Below are 26,256 nucleotides of genomic sequence, written 5' to 3' on the forward strand. Positions count from 1 at the left end.
CCATTCCTGCTTTGAAAGATGAGTTTTGTCTGAGTCACTGCTGAGCTGTTCTCTCTCTTCTTCTCTATCCATTTGCAGCCCGATTCTCTGCCAGGATTAAGACATCGTCTCGCCTTCTGATGTAGATGGAGATTGGGCTTTACCCTTCCAGTGGGATTCTTTTTCTGGTGTGACATCAAGTCCCAAGGTACACCAGAGCCAGCACTGCTAAGAGCTGGTAGAATCCAAAATATGATTTTCAGACTCTCTTCCAATCGAGGCAAAATGATGATGCAGTCTACCATCTCCCTACTCAAAGTGAGGTCCACCAACCAGCCACAGAGGGGTCACCCGGGAGTCTGCTACAAATGCAGAGTCTCAGGCCCCACCCCAGACCTACTGTTTCAGAACGTGGATGTGAATAAAATGCTGTGCATCCGGCTCTGTGATGCACTGGTCCCTGCTTCTCTGGGTGGACCTGAATCTCCCCTGATGCCAAGGCCTCTGGAGGGGCCCTGCAGGGGGCTTTCAAACTGAACCTTGGCCTTCATTGTTATTACAAGTGACACGTTCATCTAGAAGAAGACAAATTCTTCCAACCTCCAGTGCATGCGTGCACTTGCTCACGTGCACACACACACACACACACACACACACAAGCATACTTCCTACAGCCACGCTTAGCAAACCCTTCACTTGTGAGCCCTGCTTGAAAAGTTTTCTCCTCTGAAACACAAGCCTTTCTATCCTGAAGGGCCTTTCAAATGTCCCACTGAAACCCAGAGATTCATCCATAGGAAATAGTTAGTCTTGTCTTGAGATTAAAGGTTCCAAATGATTCCCCTCTGATGCCAACAGGATAGCTCCTTGCCTAAAATACAAGAGCTTTGTTGGAAGTAGTCTCCATGGAAATCATTAACCCAATTTATTAACAAGGAAAAAAAATTCTATTTTAAACTTTTAAACATCTTTGCGAGCTAATGACAATGAAAAAGGAAAGAACCCCTATAGCAGAAATTACACTCAAACTAAATGCTCTCTGAATTTTAACAATTTTATTTTAAGCTCTTAATAAGCCCTGGAAATCCAGTTAATTTAAATTACTGGCCACACACCAATTTCTTCCCTGAAATAACTCACAGCTTCAATCATCTCAGGGAATATTGCCCCCACCAAAAAAACAAAAACAGGGGATTGTTTATGTGCTACTTCTGCTGACATAAGAATTTCTAGAAATCTCTGAACTTTGGGATGAAAAGACAACTGAAAAACAGACGTAGGCTGTGTTTCCAAATGATTTCTTGTCCCCTGTCCACAATAACCTTTTCAAGAAGGAATTGGTGAGGCTGAAGGTGACTGTAATTATATGGCTACCAGCATTGAAAGAAAAAGCTGTGCAGTGACAAAGATAAGACCCGGGTTTTGCATGTTTTAGGCAACATGCAAATGTATTTTGGTTTTTTTCAACTTCAGAAGAGGGGGGAAGGTCTTATTTGAAAGATGTTCTCGAGGTGTAGCTGGTAGCAGGTTAATTAGAAAAATGAAATGATTGGGAAAGGGAAAATCTAACTGGCTCTCTGTCTTTGCCCAAGCTGGGAAGAAGTAGGATTTTAGGATCCAGCCCTCTCATTTCAGAATGTGGGGAAGTGAGTCTGCTCCAGCAATGTGCACTCGGCCACTGGAGTGCCTGATGGGGGCCCCCCTTTTTCTAGCTCCAGCTCCTGATTTTCCTCTGTAGAAGAGTTCTTCCTCTCTTTGTGGGGACTGGGCAGTACTGACCTCACCTCTCACTCCACAGGTAAGCGCTGGAACCAGGTCTGGCCAATCAGCTCATTTCATTTCCCCAAGTCCTCACTGATGGGTTCAGGGTTGGGCATGTGACCTAAGTCAGTCCAGTTGGAGTCCTCCCCGAGCTTTTTCCAGGAACTATTGGAAAAGCAGCGTTCCCTTTCCACTGGAGACACGTAGCTGGAAGCTGCCAAGGGTATGGCTGGAGCTGCTGGAACCTCATGAGAAGAGCTGGCCTGGGAATAAAGACAGCACAGTGGAAAGTCGAGCTGAGTGAGGGAAGCAGTCAGGCTTTGGTGAGCCCTGGATGCAGCCGCACCCGAAGCCTCCAGACTTCTAAAATACGAGAGCTGATAGATACCACCCTTTTTGCTTAACCAATTTTGAGTTAGATTTCTGTCACTTGCAACCAAAACCATCTATCTGATTCTAGCAAAAAAAAAAAAAGCCTTAGGGCTTTCATAAGAAAGTGGAGAGAAATAGCAAAGTGCTGCACCAAAAGGAAAAGTCTCACGAAAATATTTAATATATTCCCTTGCACATGAGCCTGCTAGTGCTCCAGATTTTTTAAATCTTATTTTATATTCTTACTAAAAATCTCCAGGGACTAAGACTCTGTACCCTCCCTCCTAAATCTATATGAGAACACACTATGAAGTGAAGATTTGAGCTTAAAGATGCAACATACGTCTGTAGGTGGCTCAGGAAATATTCTTCTGACTGACAAAAAAAAAAAAAATGCACCAACCAAACCAAAATCCTAATATTAGATTTCATGTGCTACCAAGTAAACTTTGTCTCTTATAGAATAAATTGTTTCTATAGAAACGAATGCTTTTCTAGCAACCCAATCCCTACTAGGGTTGCTATAGGAACAGATGGAGAAAATTAGGAAACTGTAGGAAAAGGTAAATGACTGCTCTGTGTCTTTTTTCCTGGAAACCCACAGAGGGCAAATGCCTTTTCGTTTCTGAATGCCTTGGTACTTGGAGCAGGCCACGGGAACACTTGAGAGTATAATTCTCACTCTGCTGCATGCCTGTTTCCCAGCAAGGGTTTTATCAAGTCATTAAATTTAATTCTGCATAGGACAAGTTTTACAAGAACCACCTTGTGAAGACTGTTTTCAAGGACCAGGGGTAGGCAGGAGCGTGAAATAAGGTACAGGGGTGTGAAAAATGTAATAATAAGGACAGAAAACCGCGCACGCACTACAGATACTGTCTTTTAGAGAGAAACCCTTCACTCGGGGAAACGTTCAAGTGCTCACGTTTTGTAAAAGCTTTGTTGTGAGCAGTAGCACCACGCAGCGTGGGTCTTGTAGTGCAAATGATAAGCACAGAGGTGAACGTTTTCCTTTCTTTCCTGGAGAGTGGGAAAAGAATACAAACACTGGCCCGTGTCTACTACTCAGCTTCTGGAATCATCTACTCATAGACAGGGCGTGACATCTGTCTATGGAGAATTCTCTCTCAACGTTCACCGGCTACGAAGCCAGTAGATGGAAATGGAGAGATTTGAAGCCAAGAGTTGTAGTCAGCAATCGAGAACCACATGCCTCGGGTGAGTTATTTCATTGCTCTGCATCAGTTTATCTACCACCGTCTGTAAAATGGAGCTAACACCATGTACCTGGCAGGAGGAACCTGTTTGCCCAGCTCTCTCCTGTCTCCCCCTTAGTCCCTCGAGGTATTCCCCGTGAGACAGAGCTACGGTCCCCTCACTTCTGAGCTGTGCACCCTGGCCCTATTTTTCCCTTCTTTGGTATAAACTTTTGTGTTTGCAAAAGCAATTGTTGTTCAGTCACTAAGTCACATCCAACTCTTTGTGATCCCATGGACTGCAGCACGCCAGGCTTCCCTGTCCTCCACTATCTTCTGGGGTTTGCTCAGATTCATGTCCACTGAGTTGGTGATGCTGTCCAACCATCTCATCCTCTTCTGCCCTCTTCTCCTTTTGCCCTCAATCTTTCCCAGCATCAGGGTCTTTTCCAATGAGTCAGTTCTTTGCATCAGGTGGCCAAAGTATTGGAGCTTCAGCTTCAGCGTCACTCCTTCCAATGAATATTCGGGGTAGATTTCCTTTAGGATTGACTAGTTTGATCAATGGAAAGGCAATGAATCCAACCAAAACTCAACATTTCCCAGCCTCCTTCCTTGCCCTCTGCAGCTAAGCTATGGCATTGTGATCACAGTTCCGCGTGTTGTGCAAAAATTCCTCGAATGTTCCTCAGCTGCCCCAGCTGAGAAGTGGGCCCCCTCTGTCTTTTGGCCTTTTTACCTGATCCTTGGAATGCAGACATGATGGCTCAAGCTCCAGCAGCTGTTTTGCACCATGAGGCAAACTTGAAGGCAGTGCTGCAGGAAAACACAAGAAGTCCCAGGCCCTGAAGACCAAGGAGTTGCCAATCCAGATGGCTGATTTCTAAAGGAAAATATACTTCCCTTTTTTGAAGCTACTGTCACTGCATAATATAATTCCAATGGATACACATCAGGGCTGCATTATGACTCACGGATCCTCGGTACCTGTAATTCATGAGCTCCTTCCTCCATAAAAAAAATTAAAATTACATTGTATGACTGCTGCTGCTGCTGCTGCTAAGTCACATCAGTCGTGTCTGACTCTGTGTGACCCCATAGACGGCAGCCCAACAGGCTCCTCTACCCCTGGGATTCTCCAGGCAAGAACACTGGAGTGGGTTGCCATTTCTTTCTCCAATGCACGAAAGTGAAAAGTGAAAGGGAAGTCACTCAGTCGTGTCCAACTCTTACTGACCCCACGGACTGCAGCCCACCAGGCTCCTCCGCCCGTGGGATTCTCCAGGCAAGAGTACTGGAGTGGGGTGCCATTGCCTTCTCCGATATTGTATGACTATGTAGGTACAAAGACAGATAGAATCTTGGCTAGATTCATTATTATGTATTCATTATTAGCATTATATTCATGTTTTCCTTATGATTTAAAAAAATTAAAACGGAAATGTTTTGTGGTTCCTAAAAGGATCACAGGTCCCGTACGTTCCGCACCTAATGGAGGTGTCCATCCATCCTGATATTCATGCCTTATCATGCTTTACCCCTAATAGAACCCGACAGTGAAGGTACTATAAGTCTTCCTGCTTTTTAGGTCAGGAAACTGAAGCCAGAGAACTTAAGTAACTTGCCCAGATTTGACTCCAGGTTCATCCAACTCCAACCCTAGGAAAGTAGCTATTTTTAGCACCCAAAGGCAACCAATTATTGCTAGAGCGATTATTATTATTCAAGCCAACAGCTCTGACTACTTACGAAAAAGACCTGATAGATGGTAACAAAGCAGAATGGACATGCTGACCTTCTGCTGGCTTCTTTTTATTTTAATCCACAAGATAAACCCAGCGACGAGCCCCCGTCTCTGCACGAAATGTTTTAAAGCCCCATCTTTTAGCACTGAATTTACTCATCCAACTCCACAAGGAAAATAACTCCACTTAGCTTGACAGACTGCACAATGAAAAGTAAATTATTTTTCTGGAAATGACCCTAAAAATAGCATGGAATGGGTCTGCTTATAGATACCGGAGGCAATAAGACTGAATATGCTAGTTTTAAAGGCACAGATGTGTTTTGAAACACGGAGATTCTTCTGTGGTCTCGAGAAGAAAAAACATTATTCTCCAGAGAGTACGATAAATCACACAGGGCAAGAACTTTGGAGTAAAAACAGCATGAACTTTGAGGGGATGGCAGGGCCCTCTATCCGTCTTCCATGCCTCGCCTTAACCGGGAGCCAAGAAGTCATCCCCCCGCCGGGCCATCATTGTTCTGCTTATTTCTTTTCATGATCTGTTACCACAAATTAAATGACAAGGAAATGTTGATGACACCAGAGGAAAGGATCGCTCAGCCTTACAATCCACTGCTACCGAGGGAGAGGTGTTCAAAGGGCTGGTTTTTAGAAAAGAGCTACAAGTTAACTGCCTTTTAGGCAGGATCTGAGTAGACAACTTAGGCCTCAAACAACTGCATTCATTCATCCAGCGCTTATTAAACGCCTTCTGGATGCATTGCACCATATCAGACACCGAAGGCCACTACAAGACCCTACCTTTGGAAAGTGAAGTCAGCATTCAGCGATGGCTTGGAACATACCCAGAAGAATCAAGCGTGTGACGGACGATACCTTCCCAAACTAAAGGTTAAGAATCGGGATGCTGGAGCCAGGCAGCCCCAGGTTCAAATCCTGCATCTACCACTTATCTGCAAAACAAAATTGAGGCAAAATAACCTGAGCCTCAATTCCCTGACCTTTGTCTTAGGGAATTCCCTGGTGGTCCAGTGGTTAAGACTCCACGCTTCCGCTGCAGGAGGCACGGGTTCCATCTTTGGTCACGGAAATAGGGTCCCGCCTGCTATACTGTGGGCCAAAAAAACAAATGCACCTCTGTCTTAGAGTAAATGGGAAAATTTAAATGAGGTGGTGCGTGTAAAGTGTTGGAGACACAGTCAATGTTCTTTCAATACTAGCTAGGCTTTATGAGGGAGGTGCTGCTTCTTGCTCTAAGCAGTGGTTACACTATCCAGTTCACTTTGTGAAAATTCACGAAGCTGTACATGTGTGACTTACTCACTTTCTGCGGGTACTGGAATAAAAAGTTTACATACGAGAACTGGATACCTAACGTTCAGCTGAAGACTGTTGAAATAGCAGTCCCATAAAAACCAGCTCTTGATTTCCCCATTTTCTCTAAAGCCTGCTTTATGCAAAAATCCCTGGTGGGGTGGGCTTTTTCTTTGGGAAGTGGGGGGAAAGACTGACTGTTGCTTCCGAGTCGACCTCAAACTGGGACTACGTGGAACAAGGGGCAGCGGACAGAGTCAGCCGGAAAGGCCAGAACCAACCCAACACAACAGGCAAGAAAGCCTCCAGAGACTTCTCAGAAACCTGGGGCCAAGCACCAAACTGCCGCTGGCATAAAATGGGGTTCAAGACAAACTCTAACTAGACAGGAAGAGGAGGGGACACCAGAGACCGGAGCCAAGCTATTTGGAACACGTGTTGTCGGGTTGACTCGAGAGGAGACATCAGGCACAGACTCAGATTTCCTGTAGACCCTGGCTACAACTGACCAAACATATGACCTTGGGCAAGTCCCCATGACCTTCAAGGCTCAGTTTCCCAGCCTGTAAAATGGGAGACAACACCTTCCATGTAGGTGAGAATTACGGAAAGTGCCTGGCGCACCGGAAATATGCCTTCCAAGGTAGCTGTTACTATGGAATTGAATTGAATCTGGCGGAAGACAGCTCTGCGGGAGCAGGGAAAGGCTGCAGCCTGTTGAAACAACTTTGCTCTTTTCCTATATTTCTGCAGACGTGTCCACAAGCAAAGACATGGCATTTAAGTTGATAGTTTGAGCAGAGGAGCTGCTCCCACACATCCCTGAGATGTTGGCTTTGGCCAAGGGGATTTAATAAACCCGGGGCCACGGATGCCTGGGGCTGGAGCACACCGGGGAGTGTAATGGAAACATGGATATAATTAAGAGGCGGTTCATTCGCAATAATTATGCACTGGTTGGTTAATTCTCTCAAGATGCTAAACAGCCCTTCCCTGGGGCTGTGGTAATTGACTCTGTCATCTGCCTCACACACTGCTGTCTAGAGAATTCTGCTTGGACAACCTGCTGACTCATTTTAACACACACTCATGCTCACTTTCTAAGCTCCCTAACAGACAGGTCTGAGCAGAACTGCCAGGGTGGAGACTCTGCTTGGGAGGGGAGGGGAAGGAGAGAGGGCTGGCGAAGGACTTAGCTGGGAAGAAGTGCTGGCCGCAGGGAGAGGGATGGAAGGAGAAAGAGCATGTGAGCCGGGCGCCTGTGGTGAAGTCACGGTGAGAGATAGAGGAGCCCCTACCGAGTTGCTGCAGGCAGTCTTCTGCTGCTGGGGCTGCTGTTGTTTAGTCGCTAAGACTTGGCTGACTCTTTGCGACCCCAGGGACTGTAGCCCACCAGCTCCTCTGTCCATGGGATTTTCCAGGCAAGAATACTGGAGTGAGTTGCCACTGCTTTCTCCAGGGGATCTGCCCCACCCAGGGACTGAATCTGCATCTCCTGCCTTGGCAGGTGGATTCTTTGCCTCTGAGCCTCCAGGGAAGCCCCGTCCTGCTGATGGGGCCTGTGCTCAGTCGTGTCTGACTCTTTTCAACACCACGGACCACCAGGCTTCTCTGACCAAGGGATCTCCCAGGCAAGAATACTGGAGTGGTGTGCCATTTCCTACTTCAGGGGATCTTCCCAACCCAGGGATGGAGCCCAGGTCTCCTTCGTCTCCTGCATTGGTGGGTAGATTCTTTATCATTGCACCACCGGGAAGCCCTGGGCATCCTGCTGATACCTGGAGATAAAAGGCCAGCAGTAGACCCCTGACTGGGTAGAAGACAAAGCACCCACATTTTCCTCACTGTTGTGGTCACGTGTCACAAATGTCACAAGGGTGACATTTTCCAGAGTGACACTTGTGTGGAGAAGATCCTCAGTCTAGGGATGGGCCAAGGGAAGGAGGGGCTGCCAGCCCATAATATGTCCTGTCAACTCCCAGAAACCTTCGAGCTGGAGTCCGTCTTGACTGAGGGATGCACGTGCAAGCACCAGCAAGGGCCCTGAGTCGGGCCAGATACGGGCACAAGCAAGACGAGCGGCTGAGGGCACCTGGAAGCCCACTCCACGCATGTGAGGAAAGCCGTCCATGCTGGGCGCAACTCACTCCCCAAGCTCACCAGGGTGTTGCTTCACAGGCACTCTGCTTCTAACAAACACTTCATCTGCTTCACAATCTTTGTCTCTTGCTGATTTTTTTCTTTAAAGAAGATAGGGACTGAGGTCCCCTTCAAGTTGGCACACCCCTTGCCCCTGCCCCCAGATCACTCAGGCCAGCTAGATTCAAACTTGCGTTCATCGCTTCCAGTTCTATGACCTTGACCAAGCTCTTGGAGCCTCAGCTCCTTGTGAGTGGGGATAAAAACCTTCATCTTGAACAAACTGTCGCAAGAATTTGAAACAACATAATGGATGGTGCCTGCGCCGTGAGGCTGTTTAATGAGCACTGGCTCTTTCTCTTGCAGAAGGACTGGGCTGAGCTCTGACACCATGTCTGAGACAAAATCAGAAAAGCTGGCAGCCGGTCCAGGGGAGCCAGCACAGGCTCTGCCCGCCGCTCGAGGAACCTGCTGTGCAACCTCAGGCAAGGCTCTTGACCTCTCTGAACCTCCGTTCTGCTTTGGAAAGTTGGAGTTACTCTTCCCCGGGAGGGTTGCCCGAGGATGAAATGGAACAACAGCTGGCACGTGATTGATCCTCAAGAAATGGGTCCAGGACCGTGTCCACCTACAAGACGGGCTCCCCTTGAAAGCCTGACCTCCAGGCACAAGTGGCCAGGCAGCATCTTCCTGTGGATTTCACAGGGACTGAAACTAGCTGGATTCCCGGAGGAGCCCCAACCTACTCTGAAGGCTTAATCAACTCCAGTGACTGCCCTTCCTGGGTCCGTCCAGATGGCTCCGGTCCTGGCTCAGCCCATCCTGGAGGTCAGACAGGAGAACAGAGCCTCAGTCAGGAGCCACCCCCTAGGCACTGGGAGCAGGGATTTATGTGTTAGTCGCTCATTCGTGTCCGACTCTCTGCAACCCTATGGACTGTAACCCGCCAGGCTCCTCTGTCTATGGGATTCTCCAGGAAAAAGACCAGAGTGGGTTGCCATTCCCTTCTCCAGGGGATCTTCCCGACCCAGGGATCAAACCCGGGTCTCCTGCATTCTGGGCAGATTCTTTACCATCTGAGCCACAAGGCAAGCCCAGGAGTAGGGGAGATTTCCCCAAATGTGCCCCCTTCCAGCCACCTGGATGGCAGCCAGGGGCATGGAGAACCCCTCTCATTTCACTGGTCCATACCGACCCCAGCTGCCGTTTCTCATGCTGCCCTCATGATGGAGAGAGGGCCCATGTAGCGGTGGGGGCCACTGTCCAGCTTCCTGTCCCTGAAGCTGGGACAAAGGACAGGAGTTAGCTTCCGGATCTATCACAATGAGCATCGGTACCTTCTCAGCCCCGCCTCCCTGACTCCACAACCCCCGTCATCTTTCTGCAACAGAAACGTCATCGTGCCGTCCACTCATAAAAAAGCAGTAGATTCCACCGAGCCTCGGGGCAAAGCCCACGGTCAAACACAGCGCACAAGGTCCTTCGTACTGTGACCTCTGCTGCCCGCCTCGGATTCACTGACCCCGCTCCCTGCCCCTCCTGACATCGTCCCCGGACTCGGCACACAAATGGCTCGGCGAGCAGACTGTGCGGTTCCGCACCTCCGCGCTCCTGCACCTGCTCTCCCGTCTCCCTGGAACGCCCACCCTCGCACTCCACCTGGAACATGCCTACTCGCTCTTCGGCACGGAACTGACATCAGCTCCCCACATGACGCTTTCCTCCACCTCACGAGGCCGCCGCTGCCTCTGTGTCTCCCTTATGCTTTGTGACCATCCTTTCTTTCCTTCTCGAGAGAGCCCCTGCCTGGAGGATGTTCCAGAGGACAGGGAAGGGCAGCTACTGCGCCATTAGCCTCCGGTAGCTGTGAAGCCACCGTCCAGCTGCTAGAGTCTAACTGAAATGACAGGCACGCCAAAAAGTCACAGGGGTACATGGTGGTGATGGAAAAGCACAGGGAGCTGAGCAATCCTGGGAAGAGGGTTTCAGTCTAGTCTGCATGTTGAGTCGCTTCAGCGGTGTCTGACTCTGTGTGATCCTATGGACCATAGCCTAGCAGGTGCCTCTGTGCATGGGATTCTCCAGGCAAGAATACTGGAGTGGGTTACCATGCCCTCCTCCAAGGGATCTTCCCGACCCAGGGATCGAACCTGCATCTTTTAGATCTCCTGCATTGACAGACAAGTTCTTTACCACTAGCGCCACCTGGGAAACCCCTCAACCTAGTCTGGGAAACAGCGAACCCCCTCCCCGGCCCCGAGAATGTGCTGTTTAAACTAGGGTGTACAGTATGAATAAGCATTAGTCAGAGAAAGAGGAGGACAACCAGAGAGAGAGCAGATGAAGACCTCGCAGAGTAGCTATGCCAGGGCGGACTCCACGCTGAGGCCATCCCCTCCTTCTCCCCACTCCTGCCCTGCTCCACGAGGAAGTCTTCGGGGACCGAGAGTCCCAAAGTCACTGTGACATATCCATTCCACCCCACTCCCGCCAGATTTTAATCAGCCATCCTGATCTGCTGACAGTGGCCTGGCTTCCGGTCAGTACCCATCAGTCGGGCAGTGGGTATGTCTGTGGAGCCAGCAAGATGTGGTACCTCCTCTGCCCTCCTCACCCACTGTCTGCCTTTCTCCCAGGCTATATGTTGCTCCTTAGCACTTATCACACTCTGGGGTACATCTGTTTATTAATTATTATCTTTAATTAATAATTAAAGTCTATGCTTCCTACCCCTAAACCCAGAAGGTAAGTTCAGGGATTCTCATCACTTTGTCCTCTGCTGTATCTCAGCATTTGGAACATGGACTGGAGCCGCCATGCTCCTCTGTCCATGGGATTCTCCAGGCAAGAATGCTGGAGTGGGTTGCCATGCCCTCCTCCAGGGGATCTTCCTGACCCAGGGATTAAACCCGGGTCTCCTGCATTGGCAGGCGGATTCTTTACCACTGAGCCACCTGGGGAGCCCCAGTAGCCATCCTGGGACCGGGTAATACACATCTATTGAACTGAGTCCTGATTTGAATGAATGGAGAGAGTGTCCCCAGAAATCGTCCATAAACATTTGGATCTAGTCAGCGTCTGGAGGATCTTGAGTGAAAGCCGATTCCCATTGTGTGCCCAGTACTGTGCTTGTGGTTAGAGGAGAAAGTTCCCGTTCACAACAGTGGGACAGGCGGACCTGACCACCAGTTGGGGCCTGAGGGGGGTTAAAGCTTTGTAACCCACATCTCCCTCCCGTGGATGAGTCTGTTTAATCAGCTCAGGCACAAAGCCTTAACGAAATAAACAGCGTCGCCAGTATTTTAAAAACGGACTTGGGGAAGTGATGCGTGGCATGCTGCACTGGGAGCTCATCACAGCCTGGGCGGTGGCTGAGCGAGATCGGGTTTGTCAGCCAAATTTTCAAAGCAGTTAGATTCATGTCATGGAATCAGATAAATAGACGGAGGTTCGCAAAAATTGAATAAACTTGGAATCACCACAAATAATGACCACACACACACACAAACACACACACGTGCACGCACATGCACATGCACACACGCACATGCACGCACGCACATGCACATACACACACATGCACACGCACGCACACACGCACGCACACTCACGCACGCTCGCCTTCTTGGCTGCCAAGCTCGCTGAACTCTGAATTATTCAGCAAGGAAAAGAGATGGGACAATGTGCTGTGGTGTCACTGGAAAGTGTTAATAGTTAACCCGAGGTTTCCTGAAGGGTTCCAAAGGGACAGCAGCAATGCCCCCTCCACCCTCCCTCCCGCTCCTCCAAAAGGCTCTGAAACAAGCGCCTTCTCACAGCCCCGTTGGCTCCTGCCAGCAGCCTCACAGCCCTTCCATGAACAAAGGAACGGGCTACCACACTGCAGCTCCCACGCTTCAGTTTACTCTTCATTCACGTCGAGAGGCATTCCAAGGAGAACATGTAAATGCCATGTGAACCTGGGGGCTTTCTGACCCTAGACTCCTCAATCCGTCTTCGTCTATCAATTTCCCTCCCCGGCACCCCTGAGCAAGCTCATTCTGGGCTCACAGACACTTGCTTCCCCTTCAGTGGAGCCAGGGGTCATCAGACGGATGACACCCTCATCGGGCCGCGGTGCCCAGGCTCCGTTTCTGTTGCCCGGTGCTTGCTTTCTAGCAGGGAGTATCTTTCAGGGAAGGCGGGACAGAGGACTAACACGGGCCAGCGTCTCCGAGGAGACAGCCGCGTTGGCCCGTGCTCGTTTAATGATCACAGGAACCCTCTAGTGTGAACAAAACTCGATCCTTGCTTTACAAACAGGGAAACTCAGGCTCAGAGGCGTGAACCCTGTAACTGGGATACAAACGCGGGGGCGCGTTCTGTCTAACACCTGAATGCATCCTTTCTCACCCACCAGGCAGCCTCTGAGGACTTGGCCCTCGCCCAGCCCGCCTTTCTGAGATTGGCAGAGTGCAAATAAGAATCCTCTCCTAGGAGTTTAACAGCAGATACAGCTCTACTAGTGGCCAGACACGTGAGTACAGGTACCACTGGAAAATGACCATACCTGCATTTTGTAGTTAACACAGTAGTTTCATCAAAAAGTGTATGAAATGAATAAACCTACTTTAAGCCACTGAAATGAATCATCCACTGTAACTTGAATACATAAATGTAAAAACGTTATGAAACGCTGAGCACTACAATCAGCACAGAAAGTACAAGGGCACATACTGCACATTTAATGCAAATTATTAGCATATAAAACCCAACAAAGTGTTAGGAAAGTAACATATTCAACACTGAATAAAAATAAAAGGAAGCTTTAATAACTGGAAAATTTTTTTAAATATTATGATTCATTAAATGCAATCGTTAAAAAATAAGTGTGTATCAGTGATGTCTCACAGTTGATTCCCGAGCATTTTGTCATGAAAAATTGTCAAGATGTTAAAAAAAACCCTACTCAGAGGAATGGAGAGGACAGCGTTAGCTAATCCAGGTATTTCCTTCTGACACTTTGATATTCAAGTAACTTTGAGACCCTTTGGAATAGCTGATTTCTTCACAGAGAGTATAATTTTTTACTGATAGGAGCCTGGGGTTTTCCCTTAAGGAAACTGTTGCCTGCTCACCTTCGAGCGCTCTCATGGTTTTCATAAACGGTTGCAGAATCACTGGGTTCAGCGGTGGCTGCAGAAGTCCCCACCTCAGCTCCAATATGGTCATGTTCTCATCACACTAACGTGGAGAACTTTCATTAGTGGCAGCTCTGAAACACACGCTTTGCCTTGTCAAATACATGTTATTTTTTCCTTCTCTTGAGGTTCATGGAGATGAGAAACACATTTTCTAAACAGGTGATCTTTTGTTCAATTAAAACTCTCAAGGAAGCATAAAGCTCTCTTGAAGTCTCGAGATATAAATGATTCAGCTTCAGATTTCTTAAAATAACAGTATTACCTTTTTTAAAGGCAGTATTTTGGTACTTAAAAATAGCATAGTATACCGGAATACAAAATTCATTAGCCCAGTTGCTAGGAAACCTGTGAGTGAGCGGAAAGTTAAGGTATAGATAGGTAAAAGGGTGTTTCTTCAAGCAAGATGGGAAAAACCAGAGTTAATTTTAGCAACTATGAGTAACAGAGAATGCAAGATGATAAGACGATACTTGATTGTATTGAGGGGTTTGTATTCCTTTAGAACATGCTCTTAATTACACCCTCCACTGAGTAAGTATAAATACTAATCATTAGAAATAATTAGACATGTTTGCTATTCTTCTAAATATCATCTTTATTTTCAAACAGCACATTGACATTTTCATTCTCCGTGGTTAAATAAAGACTCTGTGACTGGATCCGCCGCACAGTAAAGGCACCGACAGACGGACGAACCGACAACTTGAACTGCAAGTATTTTGCCACATGCATCTTGACCTTTAACATGTGACAAGTAAGAGGAGCCAGTTCTTGACAAAGAGGGAAAGGCTAAAAATGCTTTTGACAAATTAATCAGAGTTCTGCTTCCTGCTGAGTAAGCTCCTACTGAACTGACTCTCCCACAAATAACAGCAACAAACTCAGGGGGCAGAGGGAGCCACTGCAAGAAGGCACTGGAAAGTCAGCCAAAGTAGGTGGGCTTTACAGAGGCAGGGGCCCTGGAAGAAGGGAAAGGCAGGAGGTAGCTTTCCTAACTTTTTACACTTTCTTAGCCTGAGGTCAGGGCACAGTCAGTGCTACATGGGAAGCTAAAACTCTGATAGAAAACCCACAACCTTTCCGGCTTGAATAACTGGAAGACAGAGTTTGGAGCAACTGCAGCCGCAAGAAAGTGAGGGACGTCGGGAATCCTAAAAAGGAGAGACACAGAGAGGAAAGGCTCCCAAAGTCTGTGTATAAACTTTGCCCAAATCTCGGTCTGCTTCCCTGGCGGCTCAGCTGGTAAAGAATCCATCTGCAATGCAGGAGACCCTGGTTCAATTCTTGGGTCACGAAGATCCCCTGGAGAAGAGATAGGTTACTCACTCCAGTATCCTTGGGCCTCCCTGGTGGCTCAGTTGGTAAAGAATCCCCCTGCAATGCGGAAGACCCATCTATTCCCTGAATAGCATGAGGAAGACTCCAAGAAGCTTAGATAAGGGTTAAAAAAAAAAACACTAAACTAAGATATTACCCACTACTCAAAAGACAGATTTTACAATTTTATTTAAGGGTTAAAAAAACCCCACTAAACTAAGATATTAGCCACCATTCAAGAGACAGATTTTATGATTTTATTTCAATCAACTCAACTGCCTACAAAAAAAAAATCCAAAAACCAAACACTCTTTAGAAATGTAAAACAATCTTAAGTCTCTATGGTATGATATTCACAATGTTTAAGATAAAAACAAAATTATTCATCATACAAGGAAATGGGAAAATGTAGCTTATTCTCAAGAGCTACTATAACTGCCCAAAGATTTAAAGGAATACCTGATCATAATGAACATGATAGAACACTTCAACAGGAAGAGAAGATGCAAAAAAACCAAATAGAAATTCTAGGTCTGAAAAACACAGAATATGAAATAAAACTCAATGGGCAAGTATAATGGCAGAGCGGAAATGACAGAGGAAAGACTTGCTCACCTAGAACACAGGTCAACAGAAATTATCCAATCTGAAGGTCAGATGGAAAAAAAAGATTTTTTCCAAAAGTAAATAAAACCTCTGAAACTTTCAGGGCAATATTAAGAGGTCTAAGAAGATAATTCAGGCCGCTTAGGAGCAGAAAATCTGGATCCAGGAGAGTGGATCTCATGGCCACGTGGACACAATCACTAAGATATTAATCACGGTCTGTGAAAGGGAAATAACAGATTCAAGAAATATTCAGAAGAAAGAACATCAAGTCTTGGTAGTTAGTTAAATAAAGACGTACAAAAGAAAGAGAAATGCCAGATTTAAACCTAGAGTTATGAGACTATAAAAATACATGAATTAAAATGAAGAATTATGACATTTTTAAAATAAGAAAACTCAAAAAACAAGTGAGAAGCCAAGAGAATATATCTGCAACTAATTTTTCAGCTAATAATATATTACAGCTGTATCATAGGCATATATATATATAAAGGATTAATCTCTTAACTATATGAAGAACTCTTAAAAAGAGAGGAGGGGAAAGACCAAAAATCTGTTGGAAAAATAGGCAAAGGACATGAACAGTTAACAGAAAATAAAAGAGACAAACATAAGAAGATGCTCAACTTTATTCATAATAAGAGAAATGGAAATTAAAACTACATGAGTTATTTCTCCCCTACCAAATTGGTAAATTTACATATGCTTTTACTCTTTGACCCGCCAAATTCCACTGTTAGGAATTTATTTGCAGATATATAACTCCATGAATATGAAAAATATGCGCATGACTATTCATTGCAGCATTATTTGTGATAGCAAAATATGAAAAATCATCTAAATTTAAATGATCATCCATGGGAGAGTGATTGAATAAAATATGGTACCACCACACTTAGAATAATACGAAAGTGTTAAAAAAAGAAAAAAGAAGGAGAAGAGGAATCAGCCTGTGACCTGATATGCAGTTATTTCTTAGATATATTGTCACTGTCAAGGGGAAAAAGCAAGTGTGGGTGGGGGGTGTGTGTGATGGTTTCATTGAAACAAAGCATGGGAAGAAAAACCCAGAAATTCATGAAAACTGTTTGCCATAGTGTGAGATGAGGATGGGGTCAAAGGTCGAGAAGGGAAGCATATCCCTTTGAGTATAACTTGTGATATAGTTTTGCTTTTGAACCATGTAAATTAAATAAAAAGGAATAGAGGGATTCAAACCCTAAAATTGAAAACAAGCAGAAACAACTCTATCTTACAGCAAATAAATAATGTCATCCACAGAGAAAATAACTGATTCAAGTAATTTTTAGATGCTTTTCTAACTGGACACCCTCAGTGGACGGGACAAAAAGAACTGCAAAGAAACTCTGAGCTTGATTTAGGAGATTTGTGACAAAAGGACAGTAATTCTGAAAGTATTCTGTGTGTTCATAGATTAAATGAGTAATATACTACATTTTTTTTTGGAAATTAGGACTCTCGCTATGGGAGAATGAAGATACAAATATGGAATGAGGAGAGGTGAGGAAAATTTGGCAGGAAAAATCACTACGAACTCATGATCTAAATACAAACGTATCCTAGCTCTGCACTCAAAAGAGCTAGAAGTAATAACAAAAAAGCACACCCAGCATCAATCATTTCCCCTAGCATGCCCGTGCTCCGCAACAAGAGAGGTCCCTGTGATGAGGAGCTGGAGAACCGCAACTAGAGAGAAGCCCACGCAGAGCAACGCAGACCCAGCTCAGTCAAATAAACAACTAAATAAATAAATACCATGCCTCTTCTAAAAGGGGAAATGACTGATTCCACTTCTGGGGGAACATTCTGTTGTGTAAGCGAGTAAGTGATGCTCAAAACGGATGGAGATTTGTGAGAAGGCCAAAGAAGCCAGCTTGGAGGGGCTGCACCTGGCCAAATCTTGTGGGAAGTGGAGAGGTTCTGTAAGACCACAATAATACTGAAAATAAGAAACTTACAGGTGAGGGGGAGACACAGGCGGATGGAGCCCTTCTTGACGCAAGAACACCAGACAATAAGGGCTTCGCAGGTGGCGCTAGCGCTAAAGAACCCTGCTGGCTTCTTTGCGGGAGATGTAAGAGACAAGGGTTCGATCTCTGAGTCAAGAAGATCCCCTGGAGGAGGGCTTGGCAACCCTCTCCATTATTCTTGCCGGGAGCATCCCATGGACAGAGGAGCCTCGCAGGCTGTGGTCCATAGGATTGCATAGAGTTGGACACGACTAACGCGACTTAGCACGCATGCGAGCACCAGATAACAAATGTAGAATGAAAGACAAAATTAGAGATTGTAACTGCCAATATAATTATGGATTTCGGCAAGGATCATCAGTGGATGTTAAAACCATTGAAGAAAGGCTGTTTGGAACAGAACTGTCAGCCTCGACTGTTCCTTATAAAAGGAAAGAAGTCCCTTTACTAGCAAATACCACCTTGAATAGTGCTCAAAAGCAGCATTACCAGTGGTGGAAAGTGACTGACGTGATGTGCCTCCCAGAGGGACCCGGCAGTAAGTGAAAAACACCCCCTGTGTGACATTTACCAAAGAGATTTATTCTATATCTAGTCAGAAGGCAATAATTAAACACATCCAAGTTATTGAACACTCAAGGAGACAGCTGGCTGGTTCTTCAAAAATTGCCAGGGTTGGGCTTCCCTGGTGGTCCAGTGTTCAAGACTCCATCTTCCAATCCAGGGTTCAGTCCCTGGTCAGGGATCCCCGGTGCCACGCGCTGTGGTATGTGGGCAAAAAAAAATTAATCCCAGCGTCACGTGGAGCAGAAAGAACAAAGTCAATGGGAAGGGGGTGTGGGGAACATTCTAGGCAAGAGCCCTAAGAGACAGGACAACTGAATGTAATGTATAACCCTTGACTGGATCAGAAAAGAAAAGTAGCTTCAAAGAACAACAAGAAGGTCATTGGAAACTCTGAATATGAATTTTACGTTAGATAAAACAATCGTACCAATTATTAAGTGTTTGAGCATGATGACAGTATTGTAGCTACGTAAGAGAATATCCTAGTTCTTAGGAGATGCAGACTCCCGAGAGGTGAAGGATCATGATGTCCACAATCTAATTTCAAATGGTTTGGGGAAAAAAGTGAAAAATGTGGCAAAAAAATGAAAAATATGGCAAAAAAAATGTCAAATGCCAATAATTGGTGAAGGGAAAAGGTTGTCTGGTCATTGTATTATTTTTTTACCTTTTCTATAGATTTGAAAAGTTGGGGAAAATGAAGAATTGGGCATGAAAATCCAGTTTACATGTGTGGATAAAGGGAGCCCTCTTTCAGCAATAGGTATGAACGTTGCTAGAATAACAACAGGTAATTTGTTCACGGCTTTGTTGTGGAAAACTGGTTACTCAGCAACATCAGTGGGAAAAGCCCTGTTAGTTTATTTGGGGGGTTGGAAAAGTAGCAAAGAAAACCATTTAATGTCAAGTACTGCAGATGAATGAAACTCCAGCTGTCCCTACTCAGACAGAAAGTGAAAAATTAGATCTTACTGATGTTCGATTTCTGGGAAGCCACTTGGCAGAACTTTTCAAAGCCTGGGTCTACAGTTCTCTGCACTCACCCTGGTTCCTGAAACATTCGTGGCACACCCTGAGCTTGCCCAAGCTGACATAGTTGCCATCTGTGTCTTAAAGACACGCTAAAAGAGCGAGGCATAAAATACAGTTTTCTGCCATTTGTACACACTGATACATTTGTGTGACTGCAAAATGTTTCTAGAAGGAACCAAAAGAAATGGTAACTTATTCTCTAAGGAGGAAAACCAAGTTGCTACTGCTGTTACCTTTTACTCCATTGTTCTATTTGAATTTTTCCATGTGAATGCATTAACTGTTCAACAGAAATTTTTAAATTAATGGTGAAGAATGGGTGGAAGGATGGATGACGGGTGGATGATGGCTGGATGAATAGATGGATGAATGGATAGACGATGGATGGATGGATGATGGATGGGCAGACAGAAAAATGAGTGTATGCACAGCTCCCATCCCACACACCTGCTCCACAATACCTCCCTCTGGGCTCCACACCCCAATCACAAGGATGGGGCTGCTCCCAGGCTAATCTCCTATTTGAGGCTGGCTGACTCTGTGCTGTGTCTTAGGTCTTTAGTTTATGAAACACAGCTTCTCTCAGCCCTGCCTCTCCCCTGATTCTAGGACTCGCCCCCCGACCTCCTACAGCCCTGAGACACTGTCCCCTAGCCCACTGTGGTTACGTCCCTAGCCAAGGGGACTTCATCTGTCAAATCCTAACACCCATCCACTTTATCTGCAAGGACAGAACTGAATTGCAGCAAATTTCATGGCCTGGAATTGCTCAGCCTCTAGCACAGGGAAGAATTCTATTCACACCCCTGGGAAGCCTTCTGATGACTGGCCAAGGTACCTCGCTTCCCCGGGGACTGCCTGCTACCATCCTTCTCTCCATCGCTGCAGTAATGTGCTTTTTATAGCGATTTCTCTCACATCAAGCAGCCCCCAGGATCTCATCTCTCTGGCCTGGGGGGAGGGGGGAGCGGGGCAATGTTTCTGGCTGCTTTCATTTCCAGCACAGGGAGAGAAGAAGCATGCAAAGGGCTCAGACACCTTCCCACCTCCGCTGCCGGGTAGCAGCAGGGCAGAGGAGACGAAGCATGGAGTCCAGGTAGACGACGCCACCAGCAAGCATGAGTCCCCGGCCCAGGCCGTGATCCCACGAGAGTCTGCGTGGCAACAGCGAGGACCGTGGTGTCTCCATCTTTTACAGGCAGAAGGTCCTGAGGGTGCCGCCCCCCACCCCTTACCAGGCGCGCACCCGGCCCAACCTACGGTGCATGAGTGAGGACTGGCATCCCCTGGCTCCCAGCTCCTCCCAACCCAGCAAATGACCCTCCTGCGCAAGGAAGCCCCCACCCGCCCCCCTCCACACCGGGAGCATCGGCCAGCTGACACGGTCCCAGGGTCTAGCCGCTTGCCTCCTGGTGGGACCAGTTCTGTGCAGTTCACACGCCAGAGCCCCCCTCACCCGCCCACCACCGGGAACAGGCTGAAGCTGAGACCCCAGGCTGACTCAGTTTCTCTCCTGCCCCATGCTGCTTGCCTCAGCCCCTCTGTCGTGGGGGTGCCCCCCAGCAAAGCGCAGGCTCTGCCGTCCGGGCTCAGGCTCCGTCCCCGAGGAGCCCCCCTCCAAGGCAGTATTCCCCTCCAAGGACGCTCCTCCAGCAGCCCCTCTCGTCCGACTCCTACCACGTGCCAGGCACCTGCGGAAGGGAGGCGCATCCACGGCCGTAACCTCACAATAGTCCCATGAGCTGGGGCGATTATCAGCCCCGTTTCACAAGTGACATCAAAGGCGGAGACTGCTGAGCCCACTTGCCCCAAGGCACACACACAGAGCGGGGAGGGACCACCACACGGTTAGAGATGCCGGCTGCTGCCGTCCCGCTTAGGGAAGCTGAGCCAAGAGGGCGCTAGAACACGCGTCAGCCTCAGACCAGACGTCCAGACCGCTATAGGGCTCCTTCCATCACACCAGACCTTTTAGCCTCTAGTCAGGATTACGTCTTTAATCACAAAACCAAAAAAAAAAAAAGTCTTGTTAACACACATCAATTGGATCTTTTATTTCAAACAACCCAAGACAAATACAAACCCATCTGTGGTATCCTTAATCCCTAACATGATTAACCTGTTTACCATCTTTAATAACCTGATTACCATCAATGACTAGGGCCCCTCGTGGACGACAAGCAGGACAACAAAGCTCCGAGTTTTAGGGAGGCCCCAGAGCTGGTGTTCCTGGAGGACATCAAGCCTTTCTTTTAAACAGTTACACTTTTGGGGGGGCGGCCACGCCATGCAACATGTGGGGTCTGAATTCCCCGACTGGGGATTGAACCTGTGTCCCCTGCATTGAAAGCTCAGAATCTTAACCACTGAACCACCAGGGAAGCTCCAGAACATGCTGCTTCAACTAAGCCGCATCAGGTCCATGGGTATGATCTTCGGGGGCTGCAGGCTGGCCCTTTCTTACCCTCCAAACTCTCCCCACCCCCTGACCCCCACTAGCATCAATATCTTGCTAAGATTTTGGATCGCTTCATATCTGCCAGGTGCCAGGCCTAGTGCTTTCCCCGCATCTTCCCTTTTCATCCTCACGATCTCCTGTCTGGTAGGTACAACCAACTGACTGGTCAGAAACCCGAGGCTCAGAAAATTGAATAAACTTGCCCAAGTCTACACAGCTAGAGAATGCCAGAACCAGTGCTGGCTTCCGGGGCAATCTGAGTGCAAAGCCCGCACTCTCACACCCTACTGCTAAGGCCTGGGCCTTGCCTAGGTCCGCGTGGATCCCTGCAGCTGACCCTAAGGTGTGTTCTAACAACATGGCCCCAGGAAGCCAAAGACAGAACCGATGGGGCCTTTGGGTCCATGCAGAATCAGAAACCAAACTAAAACTCTCAGCCTGCGAAGAACATCCCTTCGTGTCCCTGGCAGAAAAACAGAGGAGAGATAAACAGCTGAGGCTGTTCCCAAACCTGTCAGCTATTTCCACTTGAACACAAAGACACTGAAGGGAGTGAGGCTATTTTTTTTTTTTTTTTTTCCTTTTTCTGAAAGGCCATTGGTAGACACTTCTGCCCTTGCTGGCGATAAAGCGTTCCTTTAATTATCAGTTTGGGGCCAAGTCCAGAAAGCTATTTTCCAGCACTATTGTTACAAGGAAATGAAAGGCTCCAGCCTCCTGAGCAGCTCTCGCCGGGGCCACGGGTGGTCACAGATATGCTACCCGCCAGAGAGTGTGGGTCAAGCGTCCAGAGGGAGGCCACTGTGGTGACAGCCCAAACGCAGAGAACATGACCCTCAGGAGTCCGTGACTGTCCCGGGGAACAGAGCCAGCACCTGGATTCAGCTGTGGACTTCTGCCTGCCTTCCTTCTGAACACAGGTGTCTTCAGGAAACCATGATGGGAAGGAGACCAAGAGGGTATTTCTTTTGCTACTTCTGACCCTCAGCTTCATTCCTGAGAACATTCCAAGGTCTTGCTGGCATGATCCCGATGTCCCCGGCTCCCAGGCTAGCCACTGCCAGCTGGAATCCAGATATTCAACTCAAGAAGACACAAGCTTTCCCCCACCCCCACGTCACTCCCCACCAAAACCTTCCCCAGCTTCCCATCACCTTCATGAAAGGGGCCCCACTCCTGCACCAAGCATTTAAGGCCGCTGTGATCTAGACTCTAGAGGCGCAGGGGGGATGATAAAGAGAACTGAGCTGAGCATTAGTAGCCCAGGTCTGGGATCATAGCTGTGTGACCTTGGACCAGTGCCTTTACTTCTCCGAGCCTGTTTCTTTATTATATATTGCTGCATTTTAAAATTACCACCTGGGACTTCCCTGGTGGTCTACAGGTTAAGACTCTGTGCTTCTAATGCAGGAGGCACGGTTTCGATCCCTGGTCTGGGAACTACGATTCCACATGCCAGATAGTGTGGCCAAAAAATTCAAAATAATAAAATAACTTCAAAAGTTAGAGGCTTAAAACAACACACTTTTGTTACCTCACAGTTTCCGGGGATCAGGAATCCAGGCATAGCTCCCCTGGCTCCTCTGTTCAGAATCTCTTACAGGTTGGAAAGTATCAGGCTAGCCTGCGGTCTCATCTGAAAGTTCAACTGACGAAGGATCCACTTCCAAGCTCATGCCTCTGGTGTTTGAAGCATTCAGCACCTCGGCAGCTTCTGGAGTAAGTGCCTCATATCCTTGCTGACAGATGGCAGGAGCCGCCTGAGTTTGCTGCCACCTGATCTCTCCTGCTTCATCAGAGCAACCACATGAGAAGAGCTGAAAGAAAGTGACAGAGGAGTGTCACTTACATGATTCAGTTCAGTTCAGTTCAGTCGCTCAGTCGTGTCCAACCCTTTGAGACCCCATGGACTGCAGCACACCAGGCCTCCCTGTCTGTCACCAACTCCCAGAGTTTACCCAAACTCATGTCCATTGAGTCAGGGATGCCATCCAAGATCTATCCTCTGTTGTTCCCTTCTCCTCCCACCTTCAATCTTTCTCAGACTCAGGGTCTTTTCAAATGAGTCAGTTCTTCGCATTAGGTGGCCAAAGTATTGGAGTTTCAGCTTCAACATCAGGCCTTCCAATGAATATTCAGGACTAATTTCCTCTAGGATGGACTGGTTAGATCTCCTTGCAGTCCAAGGGTTAAGTGGTTATAAAGAAATCCATCCTTATAGCCTAATCACAGGCATGACATCTTACACATTCTGCCCTACTCTGGTAGAAGCTAGTCACTAGGTCCAGCCCACATTAAAGGGGAAAGGATTACACAGACGTGTAAACACCAGAGGGTGAGGATCTCTGGGGGCCAGGTCAGAAGCTGCCCACCCGAGTTTCCTTCTCCCTCAGGTGCAAATTGGGTTTCCCTGGTGGCTCAGTCTGTAAAGAATCCACCTGCAATGCTGGAGACCTGGGTTCAATCCCTGGGTTGGGAGGATCCCCTGGAGGAGGGCATGGCAACCCACTCCAGTATCCTTGCCTGGCGAATCGCCATGGACAGAGGAGCCTGGCAGGCTGCAGTCCATGGGGTCGCAGAGAGTCGGACACGACTGAGCGACTAAGCACAGTACAAGGTGCAAACTATAGAGAGTTGTTGCAAAATTGAATTAGAAAACATAGAAAATGCTTAACACAGCGTCTGATGGATTATCAGTATCCAGTAACTGCTCCTCTCACTTTTCTTAGATCAGAATTTCTTGACCTTTATTTCATCATCACTCTCATTGCAAGGCTCCTGGACAGTGTTTTCCTGATTGACCCTCTCTTCTAACACCTCAGATATACTACACAGGGTTGAGTTCTGGAGGACCATTTACCACTGTAATATCTAAGATTTTTCACTCCCTGCAAGAACTAATTTTTTTCCCTGTTGGTGATACTGCCTCTGCAGCAAATATGTGCTCTAGATTCGTCTCATGCCTCCCCATAACTACAGGTGTGTTCACGCCTGTGTCCATGCATGCTAAGTTGCTTCAGTCATGTCTGAATCTTTGCAACCCCATGGACTGTAGCCTGCCAGGCTCCTCCGCCCATGGGATTCTCCAGGCAGGAATGCAGGAGTGGGTTGCTGAGCCGTCCTCCAGGGGGTCTTCCCAATCCAGGGATGGAACCCACGTCTCTATGTCTACCTGCCTTGCCGGGTAGGTTCTTTACCACTAGCGCCACCTGGGAAGCCTGTGTGTACACGCATGTGCATGCAAGCACACGTGTGTGCAAGCACACATACAAGCTAATGCCAGCGACACGGGCACTGCTTTCTCCTGATGCCGTGGGCTTTCTTCTCTCTCTGTGCTTCTGCTGACTGGTTCTCCCTGCCTACAGCACCCCCTGATCCTTAGTCATCTGATTGACTCCAGGTCACCCTTAAAAGCTCGACCAGAGCAAACGTGTGACAGGCAGCCTCCAGGATGACTCAATGATTTCTGCCTCCTGGTGTGCACACTCTTGTGTAAGCCCCTCCCCCTTGAGTGTAGGCTGGACCCTCTGACTCACTTCCAGCAAACAGAAAGTGGCAGAAGTGACGGACTGTTACTTTTGAAATTAGGTGACAGGACTTCCCTGGTGGGCCAGTGGTTCAGAACACACTTTGCGATGCAGGGGGACGGGTTCAATCCCTGGTCGGTGAATGAAGATCACGTATCCCCCTGGGCAACCGAGCCCGTGAGCCACAACTAGAGAGCCGCAAGGGGAGCTCCTGAAACCCGCGCGCTCTGGAACCTGTGTGCAGCAACCACCCTCACCTAGACAGTCGTGTGCCTCAGCGAAAAGATCCCACGTGACGTAACAGAGGACCCACGTGACATAACAGAGGCCCCACGTGACGTAACACAGGCCCCCGCGTGACATAATAAAGGCCCCGCGTGACGTAACAGAGGCCCTGCGTGACGTAACAGAGGCCCCACATGACATAACAGAGGCCCTGCGTGACGTAACAGAGGCCCCGCGTGAGGTAACAGAGGCCCCGCGTGAGGTAACAGAGGGCCCACGTGACATAATAAAGGCCCCGCGTGAGGTAACAGAGGCCCCGCATGACGTAACAGAGACCCCCGCGTGACATAACAGAGGCCCCGAGTGAGGTAACAGAGGCCCCCATATGAGGAAACAGAGGCCCCACGTGACATAACAGAGGCCCCGCGTGACATAACAGAGGCCCCGCGTGACTAACAGAGGCCCTGCGTGACGTAACAGAGGCCCCGCGTGAGGTAACAGAGGCCCCACATGACATAACAGAGGCCCTGCGTGACGTAACAGAGGCCCCGCGTGAGGTAACAGAGGGCCCACGTGACATAATAAAGGCCCCGCGTGAGGTAACAGAGGCCCATGCGTGACGTAACAGAGGCCCCGCATGACGTAACAGAGACCCCCGCGTGACATAACAGAGGCCCCGAGTGAGGTAACAGAGGCCCCCGTATGAGGAAACAGAGGCCCCGCGTGACGTAACAGAGGCCCCGTATGAGGTAACAGAGGCCCCACGTGACGTAACAGAGGACCCACGTGATATAATAAAGGCCCCGAGTAATGTAACAGAGGCCCCGTGTGAGGTAACA

General features: G+C 47.9%; 1 protein-coding gene across 1 annotated transcript in view; it reads right to left on the bottom strand.

Annotated features, from left to right (window-relative positions):
* Nucleotides 1-26,256, bottom strand: part of LOC147359985 (uncharacterized) — a 312,313-nt gene that overhangs the window by 250,580 nt on the left and 35,477 nt on the right. Inside the window, exon 3 of the mRNA XM_086331246.1 lies at nucleotides 23,200-23,482. Coding sequence (XP_086187372.1) covers nucleotides 23,460-23,482 — 23 coding nt within the window. The 3' untranslated portion in view covers nucleotides 23,200-23,459. The remainder of the gene's footprint in view (nucleotides 1-23,199; nucleotides 23,483-26,256) is intronic.

Source organism: Bos grunniens, chromosome 13, assembly GCF_055505025.1.
Source record: "Bos grunniens cultivar Pamir isolate PY7600 chromosome 13, Bosgru_T2T1.0, whole genome shotgun sequence".
Lineage (NCBI taxonomy): Eukaryota > Metazoa > Chordata > Mammalia > Artiodactyla > Bovidae > Bos > Bos grunniens.